The following is a 25,188-nucleotide window of genomic DNA, read 5'->3' on the forward strand; positions in this document are numbered from 1 at the left end:
AAGTGCTTGTCAACTGTATTTAATCATTTAAAAAGTAGTGTTTTTTCTATTTACTGAAAAACTGAATTTGGACATCCGAGGTTTAAGAAAGACAGCGAAGATATGTCGTCATTTTGTGAAAATAATAAATACAATTGCTATACAATTGTTAAACGTGGACTTTTTCCCAGATTTGTTCTGATTATCAAACCACAACCCACGGTCCCTCTCGCTCCGATTCTCACACATGCAAACTCAAAACACAGCCTTTCTATCCTTTGCAGAGAAAAATGTCTCCAGGCGCAAACTCCAGGATTTCATTTTGTGGGTGTGTTTGTTTAGGCTCTGCAGTAGCTAAGCTCTTTTTCTTTTTCGAGGAAATGTAACAATAAAATTACAAAATCAAATAGAAAACTATTCAAATAGTCTTTGTTAACTAGAGAAAATCAATTGCAATAAAATTTTGGCGGGAGCCACAGTGGTTGTTGCCTCCACTGGGGAAACTGTAGGGAAGATATTATTCTGGATCATGCATAATGCTGCTGAAAGTTGGCAAATATGCCTGACACACACACTGCATGATTTATTGTCATCTTCTATCAGCAGGGTTTGACACTATGAAATATGTTTTGTTAAACTAGAACTCTATTAGGATATGTTAAACAGGCTGAAATGTCTAAACTCTAAATGTCTTTTGTCCCCATAGGTGTCACATGATTTTGCCATCAATTTTAACCCAGAAGATGATGAATGTGAAGGTAAGAGCATTGGGAACTTACATGTTGGTAAATAATGGAACCTGCGTCATGGGAACCGTGTCCTTCCGTGAAAATCAAACTGAAGCTGGATTTGGAATCATTCAGTCATTTTCCAGTCTTGAACCAGTCATTTCATTGAATTTCTTATTTAAATATCTTATATAATAAATGAAGAGTTTGGTTCCAAATTGAGATAACAATGTTTTTTTATTGTGCATTCCAATTAATATCAATCAAACTGCAGTTGGTTTGTTTTGATTTAAGCTATAATAACTCAAAAATAAAGCTAACTAACACAATATATTACAATAAAAACATGAAAACATAATAAAAAACATGTTTTTTGAAAATTCATATTTGTCTCATATTTATTTATAGTTATCTTATTTTTGAACCAAACTCTTCAAATATTAAAGCTTGTGATGTCATATAATGGTGAATTAAATGACTTTAGATGTTAATTTATGTTCTCAGATTTTATAAGACATAGCAACGTGATATCATGAGAATTTGTTTGTATTTTTCGTAAAATCTGGTTCTAGAAAACGTACATTAACTTACGTTTGCACAAACACTAAAATGCTAAATACTGACGTAATTACAGCATTTAAACGCACAATACTGACGTATTGATGACACATAAAACGTTAATTATTTACATATGAACAACTTTACAGACTTAGAAATGAATCTTATGAATATCGTAATCGTGGGAATTAACATTGTATTATATTGTATTTAATTGTCATATCAATGGCATTTTGTTTTCAATTGCATTTATAAAAGTTTACTCATTTACTTAATATGAAATGACATTTCGTACTGTGTGATTACTGTTGCCAACTGGTTTAGAAGAAACAAGACTTAAACTCTTAAAATGAAAACATTTCTGCAATCATTTAACCATTACCTATCATGTAATATTTGCTTTGTTTGCTGTGGGACACAAAGACGTTTTCTCCGACATGCTGTGACTGATAGTAGAACCATAAAATACACAAAAACGCAAATAAATTACAAAAGGAATCAATTTTATTCATCAGATGTAATCCATATCTTCAGAATCCATTCGACTGCGAAGAACAGAACCAAATCCAAGCCTTTATTCTGCGATCTTCATATCCATCCTGAGCAGCCACTGTTAGCAGCAATACCGGCGCTGACGCGCTCCTTAATACAAATTCAAAAGTTGCCGCCGTACCGTCAAGAAGCTTTACGACAGGTTTTAAGACAGGAAAATTGAGCGTCCATTAGCTGTCGCCTGCTTAGTCACAGATTGCGACATGCCGTGTGTCGGGTGAAGTGTGTTTGAATGAGAAAATTTCACAGAGTGTATCAGGGTATGCACGTGACGTCACTTTCCCACGTGAAGACCACGTGAACACGCCAAAACACGGTCCCTTGAGTGGCAAAACACTCAGCAAAATGGCTGCTTACAATATCAGGAAATGCAATTCCGCGCACCATATCAGTGTCCAAGGACACCTGGTTCCTTTGTAAGTCTTAAGGATCACCGTTGAGTCTGACTGCTTTTAATTTCAGCAAATAATTGAGTGTTTAAGTCCATGTTCCTTTGTTTCTCCTATTGAAAGCAGCCATTTTGCTGCGTGTTTTACCAGGGAACGTGTCCCGGCATGTTCACGTGGGAAAGTGACATCAATGCATACCCTCTATAATCTGGATAATATTTTCAGCGATTAACATATTAAATTCTGCTCTGTTCCTCACACAAATCTGTTGTATTCCACCAGAGAGGACTGTGACTGCAACGCATCGTCATTTGGACTACTTTTTGTATTTTTGAAATAAATAAATAAATTATTATTGTGATCTGTCTGTCATGTTTTTCTTTATGCTGTACATATTTTTAAGAAATAGTTATGGTTAGGTTTAGAGGTTGTAGTTGGATTTGCGAATATAAAATATATTTTTTCAATGCTATATTGTTACTAAAATGGTCATTTTCCTGCATATTTCGGTCTATTACATTTTATCTCTTTTTATATTCGCAATAAAACGGGTTTGGGGGTAGGTTAACGGGTCTAAAAATATAATTCGCGTATGGATACAATTATAAAAACGCACTGATATCTTAACGATATAAAAGCTTTGAAAATATTTTACGTTATTTTTGCTAAAACTACGTAGCAATTTTTACGTTTTATACGTTATGTCTAAATTTAACATTTCAGCATCAATAAAAACGTACAAAAATATATGTTTTGTGCTTGAAAACTTAACGTACAAAAACCTACGTATAAACAATGAAACCATGCTGGACTTACACAAAGAGATGTGTTGTGTTTGTTTTGATAGGTTAAAAAGTAACCTGTATAATAAATTAGTTACGTCCAGCCCACAAGTCATTGGAAACGTCTCGGTTACATTTGTAACCTCGGTTCCCTGATGGAGGGAACGAGACGTTGTGTCGAACCGACAGATGGGGTTCGTCCCTGAGAACCAATCGCTTCCGACTACTTAGAAAATGCAATGAAAATTGGCAAATGAAATTTGCATGCCGGACTCTGCCCCGGACATCCAGGTATAAACGGATAGACGGCGTGCATCATTCATTCACCTTAGTTCTGAGGAGCCTGAGACCTCTCACGACTGCTGCAGAGGACAGCACGTGTTGTGGCAAGAGGACACAACGTCTCGTTCCCTCCATCAGGGAACCGAGGTTACAAACGTAACCAAGACATTCCCTTTCTGTCGGTCTCTCAACGTTGTGTCGAACCGACAGATGGGGTTCCAATGGAAAACGCCATAACACTGTGCCCTGTCACAATCTCAACGAAGCGACGGTGACTGGCCTGGGCGTGTCAGCCGTGAGTACTACCGCGAAATTGTAACCTACCAGTGGGTAGGTAGAGGGTCCCAGAGCTTTCTTGAAAGGTGGGAAGGCCCCTACCTTCGGCCTCACAGGCGGCGGCCTTGTTTCTCTAACAGCGAGATGTCGTAAGGCCACTGGGTAAGCGCTACTTCCTCAAGTGGGGGATGCGCTACAGAGACCACTTCCTACCGCAGGGAGGAGACTAGTGGAAATACCAACATGGTCTCACCGATGGGGGAGAACTCATGGGAAGAAGAGCGGTTGAAGAGAAAACCGCAAGGTGGAGGTCCACCTGGGGAGGTCATGGGTTACCAAGGTGGGAACCAGCATGAGGATACATCAGACGGAACCGCCCTGCTGGGGAGTTGCAACGTCTGGTAGCACTAGGTCCGGTTAGAGCTATGTAGCGAATAACTCAGGTGATACCCGGCCTAAGGGGCAGGGCTGCCCAGCCCGCCCCAGGGGGTGCTAGCTTAGTGATGGATAGAGTGCTTGTTCTTCGCCCAGTGGGGAAAGAAGGGAGCGGTGGGAACCTTGGGCACGTAGCCGGGCCGAGGTCTCAGGATAACGTGAGAATCCCTGGGTCCGAATTCTAGGCAGTCAGGGGACACGGAGAATGCCTGTAGGTCCCCTACCCTCTTGATGGATGCGAGCGCCATAAGGAGAACCGTCTTCATCGTGAGATGAGGAAGAGAGGCATCCCCTAGGGGCTCGAAGGGGGGCCTGGTGAGACCTGTCAGGGCTACATCCAGGTCCCAAGAGGGTATGGAGCGCGGACGAGGCGGGTTACGCCTCCTCGCGCCCCTTAGGAATCTAATGACCAGGTCGTGCTGCCCTAGAGACTTCCCAGCAACTGAGTTGTGATGAGCAGCAATGGCGGCTACATACACTTTCAGTGTGGAGGGGGAGAGGCTAGTCTCGAGTCTCTCTTGTAGGAAGGACAGCACGGACTCGATCGCACAACTCCGTGGGTCTTCTCCTCGAGAAGCACACCAGGTCGAGAAGAGGCGCCACTTGTAGGCGTACAGTCGCCTAGTGGCAGGTGCCCTAGCCTGAGAAATGGTAGCTGCCACCGCCGGGGGCAGACCACTCAGGACCTCCTCGTCCCGTCCAGAGGCCAGACATGGAGGTTACAGAGGTCTGGCCTGGGATGCCATAACGTGCCCTTCCCCTGGGAAAGCAGGTCCTTCGTCAGGGGAATCGGCCAGGGGGAGCTGTTGTCAAGAGCATTAGCTCTGAGAACCAAGTGCGGTTGGGCCAGTGTGGCACAACGAGTAACACTTGCTGCTCCTCTTCCCTGACCTTGCACAGGGTCTGTGCAATGAAGCTCACTGGGGGGAAGGCGTACTTCCACTTGTCCCGCGGCCAGCTGTGCACTAGGGCATCCGTGCCGAGGGGGCCCTCGGTCAGAGAGTACCAAAGCGGGCAATGGGTGGTTTCGAGGGAGGCAAACAGGTCTACCTGGGCCTGCCCGAACTGCACCCAAATGAGCTGGACTGCGCGGGGGTGGAGTCACCACTCTCCGCGAGGCGTAGGCTGACGAGAGAGCGCATCGGCTGTCTGGTTCAGGTCGCCTGGGATATACGTGGCACGCAGGGACCGGGTCACCTGCTGACTCCACCGGAGGAGGCGTCGGGCGAGTCGTGTTAACTGCAGTGAGCGAACGCCACCCTGACGATTGATATACGCTACTGCAGTAGTGCTGTCCGACCGGACCAGCACGTGCTTGCCCTGCACGAGAGGCTGCAGCCTCTTCAGTGTGAGTAGCACGGCCCACAACTCTAGGCAATTGATATGCCAGCGCAGGCGGAGGCCCGTCCAAAGCCCCGACACTGCGTGCCCGTTGCACACTGCACCCCAACCCTGCAGGGAGGCGTCCGTTGTCACCACGACATGCCTCGTAACCTTGCCCTAGGGGTACCCCTGCCCGAAGGAAGGTCATGGAAGACCACGGGGTTAGGGTGCGGTGGCAGCGAGGCGTAATCACCATCTGCCTGCTGCCGGTGTGCCACGCTCTCCAGGGAACTCGACTCTGGAGCCAGTGTTGGAGCGGCCTCATGTGCATCAACCCGAGGGGTATCACCGCCGCCGAGGATGCCATGTGTCCCAGGAGCCTCTGAAATAGTTTCAGGGGAACCGCTGACTGCGTGAAATGATCCAGGCAGTTCAACACCGACTGGGCGCGTGCTGTGGACAGTCGCGCTGTCATGGTGACAGAGTTGAGTTCCATACCAAGATAGAGGATGCTCTGCACAGGGGAGAGCTTGCTCTTCTCTCGGTTGACCTGTAGTCCCAATCGATCTAGGTGCCGGAGCACCAGGTCCCTGTGTGCACACAACAGATCTCGCAAGTGTGCCAAGATAAGCCAGTCGTCGAGATAGTTGAGCACCCTCACACCCTTCTCCCTGAGGGGAGAGAGGGCGGCCTCCACGATCTTCGTAAAGACTCGTGGAGACAGAGACAGACCGAAGGGGAGGACTCTGTACTGATATGCCTGACCCTCGAAAGCGAACCGTAGGAACGGCGATGACGAGGGAGAATCGAGACATGAAAGTAAGCGTCCTTCAGGTCGATTGCCATGAACCAATCCTGACATCTGACAGATTGTGCTTCTGCGTGATCATCCTGAACGGCAGCTTGTGCAGGTGTCTGTTCAGGGTACGCAGATCTAGGATGGGGCGCACCCCCCCGTCTCGGTTACGTTTGTAACCTCGGTTCCCTTCTGTCGGCTTAGAACGAGACGTTGTGTCGAACCGACAGAATGGGGTTGTCCCTGAGAACCAATCTTCGATATTAGAAAAGGCCAATGAAAATTGGCAAATGAAATTTGCATGCCGGACTCCCCCCGGATCCGGGTATAAAAGGGAGACGGCGTGCTCATTCATTCACCTTAGTTCTGAGTAGCCTGAGACCTCTCACGACTGCTGCAGAGGACAGCACGTGTTGTGGCAAGGAGGACACAACGCCTTGTTCCCTCCATCAGGGAACCGAGGTTACAAACGTAACCCGAGACGTTCCTTTCTGTCGGTCTCTCGACGTTGTGTCGAACCGACAGATGGGGTTCCTATGGAAAAGCCATAACACTGTGCCCTGTCACAATCTCAACGAAGCGACGGTGACTGGCCTGGGCGTGTCAGCCGCGAGCGCTACCGCGAAATTGTAACCTACCAGTGGGTAGGTAGGGGGTCCCAGAGCTTTCTTGAAAGGTGGGAAGGCCCCTACCTTCGGCCTCACAGGCGGCGGCCTTGTTTCTCTAACAGCGAGAAGCCGCCCGTAACCGTAAGGCCACTGGGTAAGCGCTACTTCCTCAAGCGGGGGATGCGCTACAGAGACCACTTCCTACCACAGGGAGGAGACTAGTGGAGATACCAACATGGTCTCACCGATGGGGGAGAACTCATGGGAAGAAAGTGCGGACTGAAGGAGTTAACCGCAAGGTGTTAACCCAGAAGATGATGAATGTGAAGGTAAGAGCATTGGGAACTTACATGTTGGTAAATAATGGAACCTGCGTCATGGGAACCGTGTCCTTCCGTGAAAATCAAACTGAAGCTGGCTTTGGAATCATTCAGTCATTTTCCAGTCTTGAACCAGTCATTTCATTGAATTTCTTATTTAAATATCTTATATAATAAATGAAGAGTTTGGTTCCAAATTGAGATAACAATGTTTTTTTATTGTGCATTCCAATTAATATCAATCAAACTGCAGTTGGTTTGTTTTGATTTAAGCTATAATAACTCAAAAATAAAGCTAACTAACACAATATATTACAATAAAAACATGATAACATAATAAAAAACATGTTTTTTGAAAATTCATATTTGTCTCATATTTATTTATAGTTATCTTATTTTTGAACCAAACTCTTCAAATATTAAAGCTTGTGATGTCATATAATGGTGAATTAAATGACTTTAGATGTTAATTTATGTTCTCAGATTTTATAAGACATAGCAACGTGATATCATGAGAATTTGTTTGTATTTTTCGTAAAATCTGGTTCTAGAAAACGTACATTAACTTACGTTTGCACAAACACTAAAATGCTAAATACTGACGTAATTACAGCATTTAAACGCACAATACTGACGTATTGATGACACATAAAACGTTAATTATTTACATATGAACAACTTTACAGACTTAGAAATGAATCTTATGAATATCGTAATCGTGGGAATTAACATTGTATTATATTGTATTTAGTTGTCATATCAATGGCATTTTGTTTTCAATTGCATTTATAAAAGTTTACTCATTTACTTAATATGAAATGACATTTCGTACTGTGTGATTACTGTTGCCAACTGGTTTAGAAGAAACAAGACTTAAACTCTTAAAATGAAAACATTTCTGCAATCATTTAACCATTACCTATCATGTAATATTTGCTTTGTTTGCTGTGGGACACAAAGACGTTTTCTCCGACATGCTGTGACTGATAGTAGAACCATAAAATACACAAAAACGCAAATAAATTACAAAAGGAATCAATTTTATTCATCAGATGTAATCCATATCTTCAGAATCCATTCGACTGCGAAGAACAGAACCAAATCCAAGCCTTTATTCTGCGATCTTCATCTCCATCCTGAGCAGCCACTGTTGGCAGCAATACCGGCGCTGACGCGCTCCTTAATACAAATTCAAAAGTTGCCGCCGTGCCGTCAAGAAGCTTTACGACAGGTTTTAAGACAGGAAAATTGAGCGTCCATTGGCTGTCGCCTGCTTAGTCACAGATTGCGACATGCCGTGTGTCGGGTGAAGTGTGTTTGAATGAGAAAATTTCCCGGAGTGGATCAGGGTATGCACGTGACGTCACTTTCCCACGTGAAGACCACGTGAACACGCCAAAACACGGTCCCTTGAGTGGCAAAACACTCAGCAAAATGGCTGCTTACAATATCAGGAAATGCAATTCCGCGCACCATATCAGTGTCCAAGGACACCTGGTTCCTTTGTAAGTCTTAAGGATCACCGTTGAGTCTGACTGCTTTTAATTTCAGCAAATAATTGAGTGTTTAAGTCCATGTTCCTTTGTTTCTCCTATTGAAAGCAGCCATTTTGCTGCGTGTTTTACCAGGGAACGTGTCCCGGCATGTTCACGTGGGAAAGTGACATCAATGCATACCCTCTATAATCTGGATAATATTTTCAGCGATTAACATCTTAAATTCTGCTCTGTTCCTCACACAAATCTGTTGTATTCCACCAGAGAGGACTGTGACTGCAACGCATCGTCATTTGGACTACTTTTTGTATTTTTGAAATAAATAAATAAATTATTATTGTGATCTGTCTGTCATGTTTTTCTTTATGCTGTACATATTTTTAAGAAATAGTTATGGTTAGGTTTAGAGGTTGTAGTAGGATTTGCGAATATAAAATATCTTTTTTCAATGCTATATTGTTACTAAAATGGTCATTTTCCTGCATATTTCGGTCTATTACATTTGATCTCTTTTTATATTCGCAATAAAACGGGTTTGGGGGTAGGTTAACGGGTCTAAAAATATAATTCGCGTATGGATACAATTATAAAAACGCACTGATATCTTAACGATATAAAAGCTTTGAAAATATTTTACGTTATTTTTGCTAAAACTACGTAGCAATTTTTACGTTTTATACGTTACGTCTAAATTTAACGTTTCAGCATCAATAAAAACTTACAAAAATATATGTTTTGTGCTTGAAAACTTAACGTACAAAAACCTACGTATAAACAATGAGACCGTGCTGGACTTACACAAAGAGATGTGTTGTGTTCGTTTTGATAGGTTAAAAAGTAACCCGTATAATAAATTAGTTACGTCCAGCCCACAAGTCATTGGAAACGGCAGTTCTCCAGCATAAGAATCAACACATTTTCGCAATGAAGCTTTTGAAGGTCTCATCACACTTAAGACTCAGAGTGAATGTATAAGAGCTGCGGAAAATCTCAGGCTTGCTTCAATCGTGCAATTTCTGCATGCGACGAAGAGTTCTAAATCAGACTCTTCACAAGCTTGATCCTAAAATCCGCCGATTTCACTGCCAATCCTCCAGCACTTCTTTCAGAAAGAGATAGAAGCAAGCTTCCAGAGCTGAACTGATAGCTGTGTCCCCTCTTCTCTGATCAGAGATCCAGGGGGTCGTGGAAGCTTATCAAAACTGCCTCCCCAAGATCCAGCTGTATGGTCCGACTAACGTTGCTCCCATCATCAACAGAATAGCAAAACAGGCGGCTGGGAAAGAACCCATCAAAGACGCTTCTGTGAGTATCTTCAAAGTTTCTGATTAAGGCTCAGCACTCAGGGAGAAATTAATTTAGATTAAATTGCAGCCAATGTTTGTTTATTCATTGCACCCAATGTTGTTTATTTGCATGTTTTCTCTTTATTTTAAAACTAACTTCATTTACGGAGGTAAACAAATAGGGTAATAGCACACTTACAAACTTGCACTGGTGGGTTCTTACTTTCAGGACGTTCTGTTAACAACACAATGTGTCTGGCTATGTGCCTAATGAAAAGGCTATCTTTTATTTTTTGATGAATCACTAATGCCATGATTTTTATTTTATGTTTAATGGGTGGTAATAATACTGTACATAAATATGTGTATGTATCTAACAATATCAGAGTATTGCTTTGCAATAGACAATATACCATTAAGATTATAACTCATTCTGTAGAGAATAGAATGGAATGATAATAATCACAAGAATGATAAAATCACATGAGTGATAATTAAAAAATCGCAAAAATAGCAGACCTTATGAATAAATGAATAAACCTTATGTTTGTGTTCAACTGAGATCTGGTGTAGCATAAGTTTAAATGACAGATTTTTCATTTTTGGGTGAAATATTTAATTTTTCTGCTGATTATCTCGAGGGTTATTTTGCTAATTAAAGCTGCTGCAATCAATTCAGAATCCCATTAAGACACTTAACATTACAAGTGATTTAGTGGTCTCAGGTGAAACATTTGCCCTTAAGCTTTTTTTAAAGCCAATTATCTACATGTTGCTCAGTTTCATTGCTGTGTCCACAGACTAAGACCTTGCCATGATCTTCATTTATTATTTATTCTTAGATCACCCCTTCCCCAAAAGATCAGTTTTCAGTAAATGAGCTTGGACAGATCAATGCTCAGAAACCAGGACATTCATCCAAACTGTAGACTTTGCATGTTGGTCAGACCCCTGGGAAAATATTGCTACTTTTATAGCAATGACCAAGTTATATTCAGTACATTAATTTCAAAGTAGGTAGGAATTTAAAAACATTTACATTTTATTCATTTGGTAGATTTATCTGTTAACCCATGACCTTGGCATAGCACTGTTCGCTACTATTTATGCTACAGACATGCTTGTCACAGTGTATGGGGTCTAATAAAGCACCATTCCTAAATAACAACTCTTTTCTCTGCCAGCGTTATCACATCCTGCTGATCCTCACAGATGGGGTGGTAACAGATATGGCCGACACACGGGAGGCCATTGTACGGGCGTCCTACCAACCCATGTCTATCATCATAGTGGGCGTGGGAAATGCAGACTTTACAGACATGCAGATTCTTGATGGGGATGATGGAGTCCTGCGTTCACCCAAAGGAGAACCTGTCTTGAGAGACATTGTGCAGTTTGTGCCATTCAGAGACTTTAAAACGGTCAGTTTGAACCTTTTATCACCTGATGTGATTGTGAAATAATGAAACATATAATAAGAAAATAAGAGACCATCCCAAATTTGAATTTAATCAGCATTTCTGGATGTATTGTGGTCATTCCATTGTCTGTTGCAATTCAACAAAGCAATTTCATCCAGCAATATAAAAGACTGACAGCATGACAGGACACATGAAAACTGTGGTAGAAATCGAGGTCAAAAATGTTTTGAACTCTTCCTAAATACTTGTGAAATACAAAAGATCTTTTTTGTTATTTTGACCTGTTTCTCCAGTTTTCATTTTCTGCAAATGAATGCAAATAGAAGCAATATTTTTATGTGACATTTGGGAGACTGTTAGGAGCTCACAGAATGAAACAAAAAGGATCATTTTACCTGAGCACACACCTATAAATAGTAAATTTAGAAAAAACTGAAAATCATTTTGAAATGTTCTCTTAATTTTAATATAAAAATATATTCAATTATGCAACATTATGACAGCAAGTTAATTGCTCAAGGCGTCATTACACTCGCAACCTGTGGGTATACTATCGACAAGATGACTCGAGAGTACAGACATACATCTGTTGTGTTGTATTTATCTTCTTATTTTCTCATTTTCCGTTTTTTTTCTAATTTTATTCTTAATGCCAGGGTGACAAATAAACTTGGTAAAAATGCTATTATTATTATCTTCCCTTCACAAATTGTAAGACCTTTTAAGACATTTTTTGGCTTTAAATTTTGTCAATATTTATCAAGCACTCCTGGATGCCGTAAATTACATTGTGCTTTAGTGAATCAGGCAGGCACATGCACATTTTGTTCCACCACTGATGTGCACAGTCAGAAAAAAACAGTAATTGTAGAGAAGCAAGGATTAAAAATGTGTATATGCTTCTAAATTGTTATTCTCTTCCCCATTAAATACTCAACAGAACGCTGCTTTGCTCTCATCCAAACAATTTAAATCACAAATTGTTCTTTCCTCATTCCTTCACAACGCAATTTGCCATGGATTTTGATTATTTGCTTTTTCACACCATTGTTTGTGTTTCTCCCGACCTAAGTGCGTATCTCTTTTTGCAGGCTTCACCGGCAGCTCTGGCGAAGTGCGTCCTAGCAGAGGTGCCTAAACAGGTAGTGGAGTACTTCAGTCACAAGGCAATACCGCCCATCAACCCAGTGCTGCATTCCGCCCCCAACTCCATCGCCAACACACCAGAATAACACTTCAACTACCCTGCCCTGTGTACTTTTACAGTACTGCAAACGGGAGAGCTGGGACAGGGCTACTCGACCACCACAGTACATCGGTACAGTTCACAGTAGTATTACATTTTCATCATACTGGTGTTCATACAGACTGGTTTTTTTCTGAAATCTCGGTGCCCTTGACAATGACAGCTCACCCAGCATGCAAACCTGGTGGCCTTGTACATCTGCCCGTGCGAGGCACTTTGAAGAGCCAGACAATACATGAAATTCTCATCAGGACGACAGGCCCTCTGATCCCGCTTGGCTCTTTACAGATGCACGGTGTTCTTCAGAGCACTTTGGGATTTTGCTCTGCGATTGTCCTGTTTTCATTTCTGGACTCCTTGAGGACTGGAACCGAAATGTTCAAAAATATACAATGTATGAAAATTCTGTTATAGATAATAGCATGTATGAAGACTGGGTTTGGCTTTAGCTATGCTGGACGGATATGCATGTCACTGCTAAAATCACCATCTTAATATATACAGTAGATACGTGGTTGGGAGTTATGTAAATACGCGATATGAATATTTGAGCTTCATATAGGATCTCCCCAACGTTCTTCTCTAACCTCACATCAATCGAATGCGTAAACGGAGTCTGATTGGGTAGCTTTATTTTTGGGGAACGCACTTCACCTTTAAATGTGTTATGCAAAACGTACAGTAGGCAAAGCAGCAGTTTTTATTATATTAGAATCAGATATTTGCGTTTACTTCTGTTTAGTAACACATGACATTAAAGTGCAAATGGCATGAAGAAACTCATTATTAATACCATATTGCATCAGACAACACAGTGACTGAGAACAATATAGCCGTGTCATATACAGTACATATGATTATGCAATTCTGTGTGCATGATCACAAATACTGAATACAAATTTGTACATTCACAAAACATGGATGCCTATATTTACTCATTACACCTGCAATATATTGGATAAACAGCGATAACAAAGACAAAAATATAACTTCCCAATAACCATGTGCACATTTTTCTTAATGGCAATTTGGTGAAATAACCAAAAATAACTCATAAAATGAAAGTTGCATTGCAGAAACAAACTCTAGGTTATCAAGCATTACTTATCTATTGTACTTTTTTCAAGTAGTCGCTTGAAACATAAAAACTGTGACAATGCACACACTCTTAAATATGTTGGGTTATTTGAATCCATTGTTGGGTCAAAAATGGACAAAACCAACAGTTGGGTTAAATTAACCCCAAATATGGTTATATTTGACCCAACAATGGGTTAAAACAATCAAGCATTTTGGTTTGAAACAACCCAGCATAGGTTCATTTATAACCCAACATTCGTCCATTTTTGACCCAATGCTGGGTTGAAACAACCCAACTTTTTTTTTAGAGCGCAATATGCATATGATAACGTACTATATTTTGGCTCAAGGAAAAAAATAGTTTAAAGTATTTAAACATTGTACTTTTTTGCAACCCTGTACCGCTAAATTAATGGTTTAGCCTTACCCGTTAACATAGACTACATATAACGGCATGTATACACTCAAAAAACTGATTTGTTGGATTTACACAAAAATGTAGTGTCAAGTGGTTCCACGCAAATATGTTGAGTATGTCCTACAATTAACAGTTTAGTTGTATGAACAAAAGAAATTTAATTAAATAGACAAAACCTTTTTGAGTAAATCCAAACCATTCCGATTGTACCAGTAAATTTAAGTTAATTAAACTCAATATTTATCCTTCTCAATGGTACATTTTGTTGTCATACATAAATTATATACAGACTTACTGCATGTAAGTCAAAACACAATGAGCAAATCAGATGAGAGGCATCTCAGTACTGGCATTAGCACAGTTAATGCTCATTGAATGAAGCAATAGACATCATAGGTGCGCTTTAAACTCTCACAGACTAAGCACATGTACCACTCTTCTAGCAATGATAACCCTAAAACTCAAAAATACAACAAACTCTTTTAAACTTCAAAGATAAATTAACATTGAGCACATATAAGTCTTTATCTTTACTTAAAATAACACTAAATTTAGAAATTTACTGCCTGAATGCAGTCTTACGCAAAGCATGCTGGGAATTGAAAATCCCCCTCAACCTGTCGTGTTGAATTAACTTGTTTATATTAAGTAAACTCAACAATAGGTCCAATATTATAAGGTTTTGCCTTTTACTCAACGATGTTAAATTGACCAGTCAAACGCTTGTTAAGTAAAGCCGACAGTACTACATTTTTAGTATAAATAACATAGTTAACTTACGTTAATGTAGTTACTTGCATTCTTTATGTACTGTGAACAAGGATGGGTTTAGTAAAACTAACAACAGCGACAGTTCATTTTTTTGAGTGTAGTTTCGAGCATAGAATTATCTTGCTTTTCAGATTATTGCACAGCTTTAAAGTGAAAAGAGTCACATGCATGGTGACGTGTCCATTGATGTGCTTAGTATATATATATCCAAGCGCATGAATGGCCTGAACTCTTGCTCACCCTCTCCACCTACAGTATTTTGCAGTGTATACATGCCAGTATTGCATGAATGCTTATCATTTAATTATGTAAATGAGGGTTGCCAGGTTTTGATTCTAACGTGCTGTTGATTTCTGTTTTTTTGCAAAGTGCAGTGCTCCTGTACATTGCATTTTTGTTCATTTGTTGTTTTCCTGCTTGCTTATTTTTTTATTCGATTCCAAATTCACTACATTGCATGTTTGGTGTATCCTGAGGTGAGTACTGAAATTGTTTTCTCTTGTTTGGAGGAAGTGTGTCATGCACACAAGAAGAAGAGCGTGTTTGGAGATCGTGGGTCATCAACACCGTGGTATTTCACAGACTAAGGTCATTGCCATTTTTTCTGGTTGAACAGCATCTTTTGATATTCAGACACCCGAGTCATTAGGCTACATCAAATCTGCTTAAAGACTTTGTGGAAGACGTCTGCTGCAGGCTGAGACATTATATCAAAGAAAAGCTAGACAGATTAATTTGTCCAGAAAAAAAATCACCATTTAATTATTACACATTACTGCCTAAGGCACTGTATTGAAAGACGCAGGAGGAATCCTTTCAGCATTTATCCTTGTTTTGTCTCACTTATGTTTAAGCATTGTGTTTTGATTTGAATCCCTTTGGGAAGCTGTGATTTACTGCATGCCCTCCTCTGTGTTAATATACCTGTCTGATTTTCTTCAATGTTTTGTTGGAAGCGAGTCTGCCATTGCACCAGCCCGTTTCCTGTAGTCTAGACTCGTAATTCTGCATCAACACTAATAAATCTTTTAATAATTTAACTCAATGGTAGTGTATGTCATGTGCATTAACGGTCCAATGTTTGGATACAGACACTTATTCAGCATTGGGATTTTCCACATTTTAAGATAATTTGTAAAATCAACAAAAGTATCATAACATAAAGGAGTTATGTGTATAAATGATTGTGATTTATTTGCAAGTAGCAGCCTGTAAAGGCACAAGGGCAAATAAGGTCCTGTCATTTGTAATAAATATAAAACATGTAATTATCATGGGATTCATTTTCTCAGCTAAAGGGCCAAGGTGAAATCCTCGCCCTTGCCTCAAAGGTCACGTTTTGCCTCTTTTCCAACTTCAGCTTTTAAAAAACTAAGTCATGTTCTATTTGTAATTTTTGCCTATTTTATGCTTTCTCATTTCACAGTCAGATGAATATTGTCATAATGCCTGTTTCAAGCAAATGGAATCATTTTCCAATTTCATTCTGTAGCCTTCACACCATGATATCCTGTATCCTCCCTTAAACCTTAATCTGCTGGACCAAAGCAATACATAAAACCAGGGGTGTATGTCTGGTTTAACGTGGATTGGGACACTTTAAAGCCAGTCACACTTTAAAGATATAGACTAAAATCCCTAATTTTGCAAACTTCATTTTGAAACATTTCCTCTGACACTCTGTAAAGTATATGGGTTGTCACTATACAGGGGCTTTTCCATAGGGGGTTACTGGGGCCATGCTTTTACATAAAATATCCATGGTTTACTACAGTTAAAAAAACATTACTCTATTAAACCATGGTTCGCACAAAATAACCATGGTTTATAGTTAAAACTGGTTACTGTAAAAAAAAAAACATGGTTTTGCCAATAGTAATTAATGCACCAAAAACATGGTTACTACACTTTTACCACAAAAAAAACATGGTTAATTTTCTTCAAGGCAGCTCTGGGGTGGCGCAGAAAACGTCATTATAGTGCATTATAGCAACAAACAAGGCACTCACCCAATCTTGAAATGTTTATGTGTCTAAATTTTCATTTTACCAAATAATTTGAAATATTCAGAATCTACTCACCCTCAAATTGTTTCAAAATATTTGATAAGATAAAACGTTCAATTTTTAGATACAATTCTAAATCCTGTTCCAAGGACACCTGTAACCATGGCAACATGGACTAAAGGCAATCTTCAATATGGCGACACCCATTACACAGAAATGTTTACTAAACTAAATGAAACTTTAAATTACGTAATTATTATCAGACCTGTCAAGGCGTGGATTGAAGATTCAAATATTTGCCGACACGCGACTTATCAACGGAAGAGGGTAGTTCCGGTGAAAGACAGCGTCTGACCACCCTCAAAGTTCTCGTCTCCGTCTTTGTGAGTTAACGTTACTGAAACCCACATGAAAACACAGGCGAGGCAAATAAGTCTCTAAACTTCTATAAAATTGTTGACTTGTCATTCCACGCAAATACTTGAGACTGCTTGTCTCTCTTGAACTATTTTAATTTAATGTGTGTTACAAGGTCATGCGATGTATCTAAACGTTTTTAAAACTTTTAGGATCTAAAAATGTAAGCGTAAAAAGGCAGTTTACACCAAAGACACAGCAAATAAAGCCTAGCGCTCTCATTTGTGTGATGTAATAGCAGAGTGAGATCTCAGAAGGCCAGCTGTAGGTATCATCACAAAAGATGATGGGGTCTTGGTGTATATTAAATGTGTTGCTACATTTACTTTTCATTGCATGAATGATTGTAGTTGCCATGGAGATAGTGCTGGATGCTTAATATGCAACCTTAAGAAAGTGTACAGCGATGAGCTGGAGCAGATAATTGTTAAGAGATTTAAGCAGCCTTGACTCAAGTTCAGGAGTTTCTAAATACAGCACGTATAACAACTAGAATGTGCTTCTGAGAATTTGTAGTGGGACTATATGAACTGTATTTGTTCTGTGTTTAACATTTAGGTGTAGGTTTTAATGGTCTACTGCGAGAACATTATTTGATTCAGCACTTGCAGTGCAGTACAAAGTGAGATTGTATAGTATAGATGCATATAGATGCACACAGAAAATATATGAAGTGTTTCTGCACAAAAAAAAGTTATATTGGTGTTTTAAGCTCACAGGGAACATCCTGTGCATCTTTCTGTAATGTAGCGTTCAAGCTCTCTGAACACGTCATCCTATAGTAAAACATCCAAAGTTAGCTGTTTACTGACTCTGAGTCTTCCAGCAACAGTTTTAATGGAAAACGGACTGTCTCAAATAGGCTGTGAATAGCCTCCTGAGTAAAGAATCCAACCCACATAAGGGAAGCAGATTGCCAGCACTCTGTTAAACCTGTTTAACTTTTTAAACATTTACTGGCACTAAAATTAAGCACCAGAGCCAAGGCTTGACCCAGGCACTGGTGAGAGCTGCCCACTAGTTGTGCATCAGATTAGTGATAGCAAACACTGGCCAGTCACTTTGGCAGGGAGATCCTGTATTGATGGGTTTGTTGCATTGCCTTTCAGATACTGTTGTTATTGTTAAAGTGTGCTTTGCTGTTTGTACGGGTTGCGGTTACGATGTGGTTGCTTACTGTTATAAGAAATGGTCGTCTGCTTAGAAAAGTCATAGCGCACCCCTTTGATATGAGGCTTAATTCACATCTTTGGCGCTAACTATGACTGAGTTGCTTAGAGGTGGGGATTTGCACTAAGTAGCAATAGTAGCAATAGTCGTTTATATACCCCAAAATAAAAGGTCATCGTTTACTTACCTTCATGTCATTCAAAACTTGTATTTGACTCATTTGACTGTTGAACACAAAAGAAGATATTTTGAGAAATGTCTTGGTGGTTTTGTGTCCATACAATGGAAGTCAGTGTTGTTTGGTTACCAACATCCTTCAAAAAAGCTTCTGTTCTTGCAGTAGACAGAGGGTCATCATATGGGTTTGGAATGATATGAGGTTGAGTAAATGATGAAAGAATTTTCATCACTGGCTCATTTTTGACTCATCACTAGTATCAAATATGTTTTATCTTTTAGGCTTTTAAAGGAGAAATGATTTGTCATTGTGCTACTAGTTTTCACACGGTGCAAATATTTAGCCGGGTGACCATTTCTGTCTAGATAACGCACAGAATCAAACAACAGAATCCAAATTTCAAAGGAGGTGCGTGTATTTGATGTTTACCCTCTTTACTTAGCTTTTCTTATGTAAATGAATGTTCAAAGCACAGGCTGCACATCAGAACCATGGCATTTCAACCTACTGACTCCACAGTGTCCTAAAAAAGCTGCTTCTCTGGCCATCTGGGACAGTGGAAAATCAATGTACAGTCTGTTTTGAAATCGGATATTAGCAGTTACTCAAGGCTATACCTCTCTTAAAGGTTAGTTTCATTAAAGCTCTTCAAAGTTGATTGGTCAAGGCTGGTTTGATGCTGGTCTGTCTGGTGAACCATCATAGTCATGTTGGACAACCATTGTTTCCCTTTCTGTCGGTCTCTCGACGTTGTGTCGAACCGACAGAATGGGGTTTGTCTTGAGAACCTGCCATCTTCTGAGTATTTAGAAAAGGCCAATGAAAATTGGCGAATGAAATTTGCATGCCGGGCTCCTCCCCGGATGTCCGGGTATAAGAGGGAAGCCGGCGTGCTCATTCATTCACCTTTTGTTCTTCAGAGCCTACGCATCTGGTGAGCTTCTCTACGATCTGGGTGATCATTCTTTCTGCTGGAATCTACGACGTGGACAGCGGACGGTCCCTTGCTGCAGTGACTCTCCCCTGGGCGTCTCGGCAGTTCCGGAGGTGTTCGAGCAAATTTCCTTTTCTAAAAGAGCAAATTTCTCCAGCGTGGCTTGTCCCGCTGTTCTCATGGGTGCAACACACTCATCGAGGAGGGGGACGGACACAATGCCTGCTTCCAGTATGCTGGGGCAGACGTTGTGGATACGTCTTGCTCGCACTGCGGGCGGTGACGATTCAGACGTTGCGTCACAGGTGGCTGTGTTCCCACGGGACTCAGCCACCACCTCGTTTGCTCCCCGTTCCGTGGCGGCAGGACTACGGCCCTGCCGTCCGCTATGGCAAGCAGCGAGGGAGATATGAGGATTACTGTGAGTGATAATCCGCCAGCCACGGCTCACGGACCGTTCACACCTCGTCTCGCTCGTCTGACCGTTCCCCAAAAAAGACGGTCCGCCGTCTTATTCCTCAATCACGTATTCGGACACGTTGCGTGATGATGAGATTTCTCTTGCAGCATCAGGGGGTGACGTACTGCCATCCGACTCCGACGATTCCTCGGGCTCCCTCCCTCGGGGGGTCGAGCCCAGGAAAAAGCGGATGTCGAGATGTCGGCCATGCTTTCCCGGGCCGCCGTGAGTGTTGGGTTGCAGTGCCCGCACTGACTCTCCCGGCGCTCGCGGCTGGCTACATGGCGCCTCGGGTTTGAGCGCGGCGCCAAGCCGCGCCCGCCCCCAGTGCCGTGTTTAAAGGAAGTGCATGAGGAACTTTGTAAGACCTGGAACGCCCCTTCCCGGCACGTTTCACGTCAAACAAAGTTCTGTCACCCTCTCTTCCCTCGAGGTTGAGACGGCTGGAGGATACGTCGGGTCCCTCAGGTGGAGTATTCCACCGTGGTGCACTCGTGCTCGTAGGTGGCGGCCACCTGGGGGGGCTCGACCTAGACTCCTGTCCAAAGCATCTGGTGTCTCGGCATCTCTGGTGTCGAGAGCTTACATTGCGGCGGACCAAGCTGCCTCCTCTCTCCACGCTATGGCTCCTGCCAGGCCAGGGCGTTGAGAGAGCTCCACGAGGGTAAGACCGACCCAGCGCTTATGCAGGAACTCCGCGCCGCCACCGACCTCGCTCTACGGGCGACCAAGGTGACCACGCGGGCCCTGGGTCGGACGATGTCCACACTTGTGGTCCATGAGAAACTCCTCTGGCCAATCCTTGCGCAGATGAGTAACGCTGAGAAGGTCCGCTTTCTCGACGTACTCGTCTCGCAAGGGGGGGCTGGTTGGTGTTACTGTGGAGCCGCAGCGGCCCCGCTCACCCCCTGCCCGTCGGGGGGGGGGCGCGAGACCCGCACGCGGCCTCCCCGGAGGGTTCTCGACAGTAAGAAGCAGTCCACCGTGCCGCAACTCAGCCGCCTCTGCTTCCCAGCAGCCCTGGTCCTCTTTGACGCCCTCCAGCTCTGGGGCGGCCCCCCTGGAGGAGCAGCGAAGAGGAGACCATCGCCCCATCAGCAGCCGCAGCGAAGCGGCTGTCATGGGAAGACCTCAGGGGGATCGAGGCTACCATTGGGCCCGACCCCAGCCACATCGCTGGGAAGTCGGATAGGGACGGATCCTGCCCCGTCTCTCCATCTGCTGGCCCCCTCCGCTAGCGCCCACTTACTCTCAAAAAAAGGAGAGTTTCCTCTCTCTCTGGGTTACCTCAGCCGCTCTCACCCTCTGCACGACGGTGAACGGCAAACTCTACGTTGCGTCATGGCGAAGCGCAATGTCGAGTATAAAATGGGGTACCTCAGCCGCTCTCACCCTCTGCACGACGGTGAACGGCAAACTCGACGTTGCATCATGGCGAAGCGCAATGTCGAGTATAAACACCAGCCCTCAGCACTCTCAGTCAGACAGTGCGTTGAGCTGCGCAGTCGCCAGACAGGAAAAACAGCAGAGCTGATCTCCTCCCTGGGGGACCTCCCCCGGCAAGGAATCCGTACTGCTAGCCATCGAACCACCCCCCGGGGGGACGATGAAAAAGATCGTACCTTAGTCCCCGTCTCATTCTGGGAGCCTGTCTGGCTTCCCAGGCTGTCAGACTGGCTAGGGAAGATGATCCGTCTCGGCTACGCGATCCAGTCGCCTCACGCCTGCCAAGTTCAGCATCCGATATACCTCAGTCAGAGGCTAGGATGTTCCTGTACTTCGGGCCGAGGCCGCCACCCTTCTGGTGAAGGGAGTGATTGAGCCCGTCTCACCAGCCGAGATGTTCAGCGGGTTTTACAGCCTGTACTTCATTGTCCCCAAGAAAGGCGGGGGGTTGCGCCCTATCTTCGGTCTGTGTGTTCTGAACAGGCACCTACACAGTAGCTGCCTTTCAGGTTGATCACGCAGAAGCGCATCCTGACGTCCGTCAGGTGTCAGGACTGGTTCATGGCAATCGACCTGAAGGACGCGTACTTCATGTCTCGATCCTCCCTCGACATCGGCCGTTCCGATGGTTCGTGTTCGAGGGACGAGCATATCAGTACAAGGTCCTACCCTTCGGTCTGTCCCTGTCTCCACGATTCTTTACGAAGGTCGTGGAAGCTGCCCTCCTTCCCCTTATCTCGATGACTGGCTCAAGTTTGGCACACTCTCGAGATCGGTTGTGTACACACAAGGACCTGGTGCTCCGGCACCTAGATCGGTGGGGCTACAGGTCAACTGAGAAAAGAGCAAGCTCTCCCCGGTGCAGAGCATCCTCTTTCTCGGTATGGAACTCGACTCTGTCCTCACGAGCGGCCCCGCTCACCCCCCGGGGGGGGGGGGCGCGAGACCCGCTACGAGGTAGCCCGCACCCTCGCGACCTCCCAGAGGCAGCGCGACTGACTAGCGCGCCCGATCAGTGTTGAACTGCCTGAAGATCAGACAGTCAGCGGTCCCCCTGTAACAAGAGGCTCCTGGGATACATGGCATCCTCGGCGGGGGTGGTTTCCCCTCGGGTCGATGTACATACGACCGCTCCAACACTGGTTGCAGAGTCAAGTTCCTTGGAGAGCGTGGCACACCGGCAGCAGGCGTATGGTCACAAGCTTTTCTGCCGACACACCCTAACCCCCTGGTGCAAGGTTGGGGTGCCGTGTGCAACGGGCAAGCAGTGTCGGGGCGGTGGACGGGCCCCCGCCTGCGTTGGCATTTCAACTGCCTAGAGTTGTTAGTTGTGCTACTTGCATTGAGGAGGCTACTACCTCTCGTGCAGGGAAGCACGTGCTGGTCCGGTCGGACAGCACAGCTGCTTTGGCACTCACAGCAGCTAACATGACTCGCCCGACGCCTCCTCCTCTGGAGTCAGCAGGTGATCAGCTCCCTGCGAGCCACACACATCCCAGGCGTCCTGAACCAGACAGCAAAGCTGCTGTGGCGTATTCTTTCACTCACAGCAGCTAACATGACTCGCCCGACGCCTCCTCCTCTGGAGTCAGCAGGTGATCAGCTCCCTGCGAGCCACACACATCCCAGGCATCCTGAACCAGACAGCCGATGCGCTCTCTCGTCAGTTGACGCCTCGCGGAGAGTGGCGACTCCCTCCCTGTGCAGCCGGCTCATTTGGGGCAGTTCGGCCAGGCACAGGTGGTCCTGTTGCCTCCCCGGACTCCACCCATTGTCCGCTTTGGTACTCCCTGTCCGAGGCCCCCTCGGCACGGATGCCCTTGCGCACAACTGGCCGCGGGACAAGTGGAAGTACGCATCCCCCCAGTGAGCCTCATTGCACAGGTCCTGTGCAAGGCCAGGGAAGAGGAGCATCAAGTGGTACTAGTTACGCCCCTTTGGCCTAACCAGGACTGGGTTCTCGGAGCTGAATAGGTGGCACCTCTTCTCGTCCTGGTGCTCTTCTCGGTGAGAAGACCTGCGGAGTTGCTCGGTCGGGTACGAGCTGTCCCTTCCTCAAGAGAGACGGGGGAGTAACCTCTACCCCTCCACACTGGGAATGTATGTAGCCGCTACGGCCGCTCATCATGACCCAAGTGCTGGGTAGCCTCTGGGACAGCACGACCTGGTCATTAGGTTCCTAAGGGGCGCGAGAGGGTGACCACCTTATCCGCGCTCCGTACCCTCTTGCGATCTAGGTGGCTTCGAGCCTCTCGGGGTTGCCGCTCTTTCTCAGTCTTGATAAAGACGGCTTTCCGCAGGGCTCTCACCTCCAAGAGGGTAGGGGATCTACAAGCACCCTCCGTGTCCACAGATTGCCTAGAACTCGGGGCCGGGATTCTCACGTTATCTTGAGACCCCGCCCTGGCTACGTGCCCAAGCTTCCCACCACTCTTGAGACCAGGTGGTGAACCTGCAGGCGCTCCCCACTGGGGAGGAAGACCCAACCTATCCGTGTTGTGTCCAGTATGCGCACGGCGCCTCTACTTGGACCGCACGCAGAGCCCAGAAGCTCTGAGCAGCTCTTTGTCTGTTTCGGGGGTCAGCAGAAGGGAGGGCTGTCTCCAAACAGAGGCTGGCGCACTGGATCGGGGATGCCCTTGATAGGGCATACCGATCTCTATTCGACCCTGCCCGTGGGGGTGAGGCATATCCCTCATGGGCACTGGCTCAGGGCGCCTCTCTGGCAGACATCTGCAGAGCTGCGGGTTGGGCTATGCCTAACAACTCCGTGAGGTTCTAATACCTACGCGCGGAACCGGTGTCAGCCCGCATCCTGGCAAGGTGTGGGACCGGCAGCCGGTAGGGCGTACGCCTGCGGAAGCCCTTCCCCCTCCGGGGGGAGCAGTGGCGATCCCGCCTCACTTCTTTCCCCTCGGGTAAAGAACAGGCATTCCATCCATCACTAGCACCCTTCCAGGGGACAGGCTGGGCAGAGCAGCCCTGGCCCCTTAGGCCGGGGAACAGTTGAGTTATCCCACATAGCTCTAACCGGACCTAGTGCTCCAGACGTGGTAACACCCCCTCCGTGGGCTGTTCCGTCTGATGTATCTTCATGAATGGTTCCCACCTTGGCAACCCATGACCTCCCCAGGTGGACTCCCACCTTCCGGTTAACTCCTGTCTGCACTTTCTTCCCATGAGTTCTCCCTTGACGGTGAGACCATGTGGTGTCTCCACTAATTCCTCCCTACGGTAGGTAGTGGCCTCTGCAGCGTTTTTCCCCCAGGGGGAATAATGCTTACCCAGTGGCCCGTACGGTGCCGGGCAGCTTCTCGCCATTTAGAGAATTAGGCCTCCGCCCGTGACGGCCGGCGTTAGGGGGCTTCCCAACTTTTGTGGAAAGCTCTGGGTCCCCCTTCCTCTCCACTGGAAGGTCATAATTTCGCGTTAGCGTGTTCGTCTGACTCGCCCAGGCCAGTCAACGTCGCTCCGCAGAGATTGTGACTTGGCTCAGTGCTGTGGCGTTTTCCATAGGAACCCCATTCTGTCGGTTCGACACAACGTCGAGAGACCGACAGAAAGGGAACGTCTTGGTTACGGATGTAACCTCGGTTCCTTGATGGAGGGAACGAGACGTTGTGTCCCTCATGCCACAACACTGGCCGCCCACCCCAGCGGTCGGGGGAGGATGCTTTAGGCTCCTCAGACCAAAGGTGAATGAATGAGCACGCCGGCTTCCCTCTTATACCCGGACATCCGGGGAGGAGCCCGGCATGCAAATTTCATTCGCCAATTTTCATTGGCCTTTTCTAAATACTCAGAAGATGATAGGTTCTCAAGACAAACCCC

At 44.8% G+C, this 25,188-nt stretch overlaps 1 protein-coding gene across 1 annotated transcript in view; it reads left to right on the top strand.

Moving 5' to 3' along the window:
- cpne7 (copine VII) overlaps positions 1-15,965 on the top strand; it is a 54,575-nt gene extending 38,610 nt beyond the window's left edge. The window contains exons 13-16 of the mRNA XM_057335508.1: positions 686-737; positions 9,696-9,829; positions 10,995-11,231; positions 12,323-15,965. Of these exons, the coding sequence (XP_057191491.1) occupies positions 686-737; positions 9,696-9,829; positions 10,995-11,231; positions 12,323-12,463 (564 nt within the window). The 3' untranslated portion in view covers positions 12,464-15,965. The remainder of the gene's footprint in view (positions 1-685; positions 738-9,695; positions 9,830-10,994; positions 11,232-12,322) is intronic.
- Positions 15,966-25,188: the final 9,223 nt, after the last annotated feature.

Source organism: Triplophysa rosa, linkage group LG1 (assembly GCF_024868665.1).
Source record: "Triplophysa rosa linkage group LG1, Trosa_1v2, whole genome shotgun sequence".
Lineage (NCBI taxonomy): Eukaryota > Metazoa > Chordata > Actinopteri > Cypriniformes > Nemacheilidae > Triplophysa > Triplophysa rosa.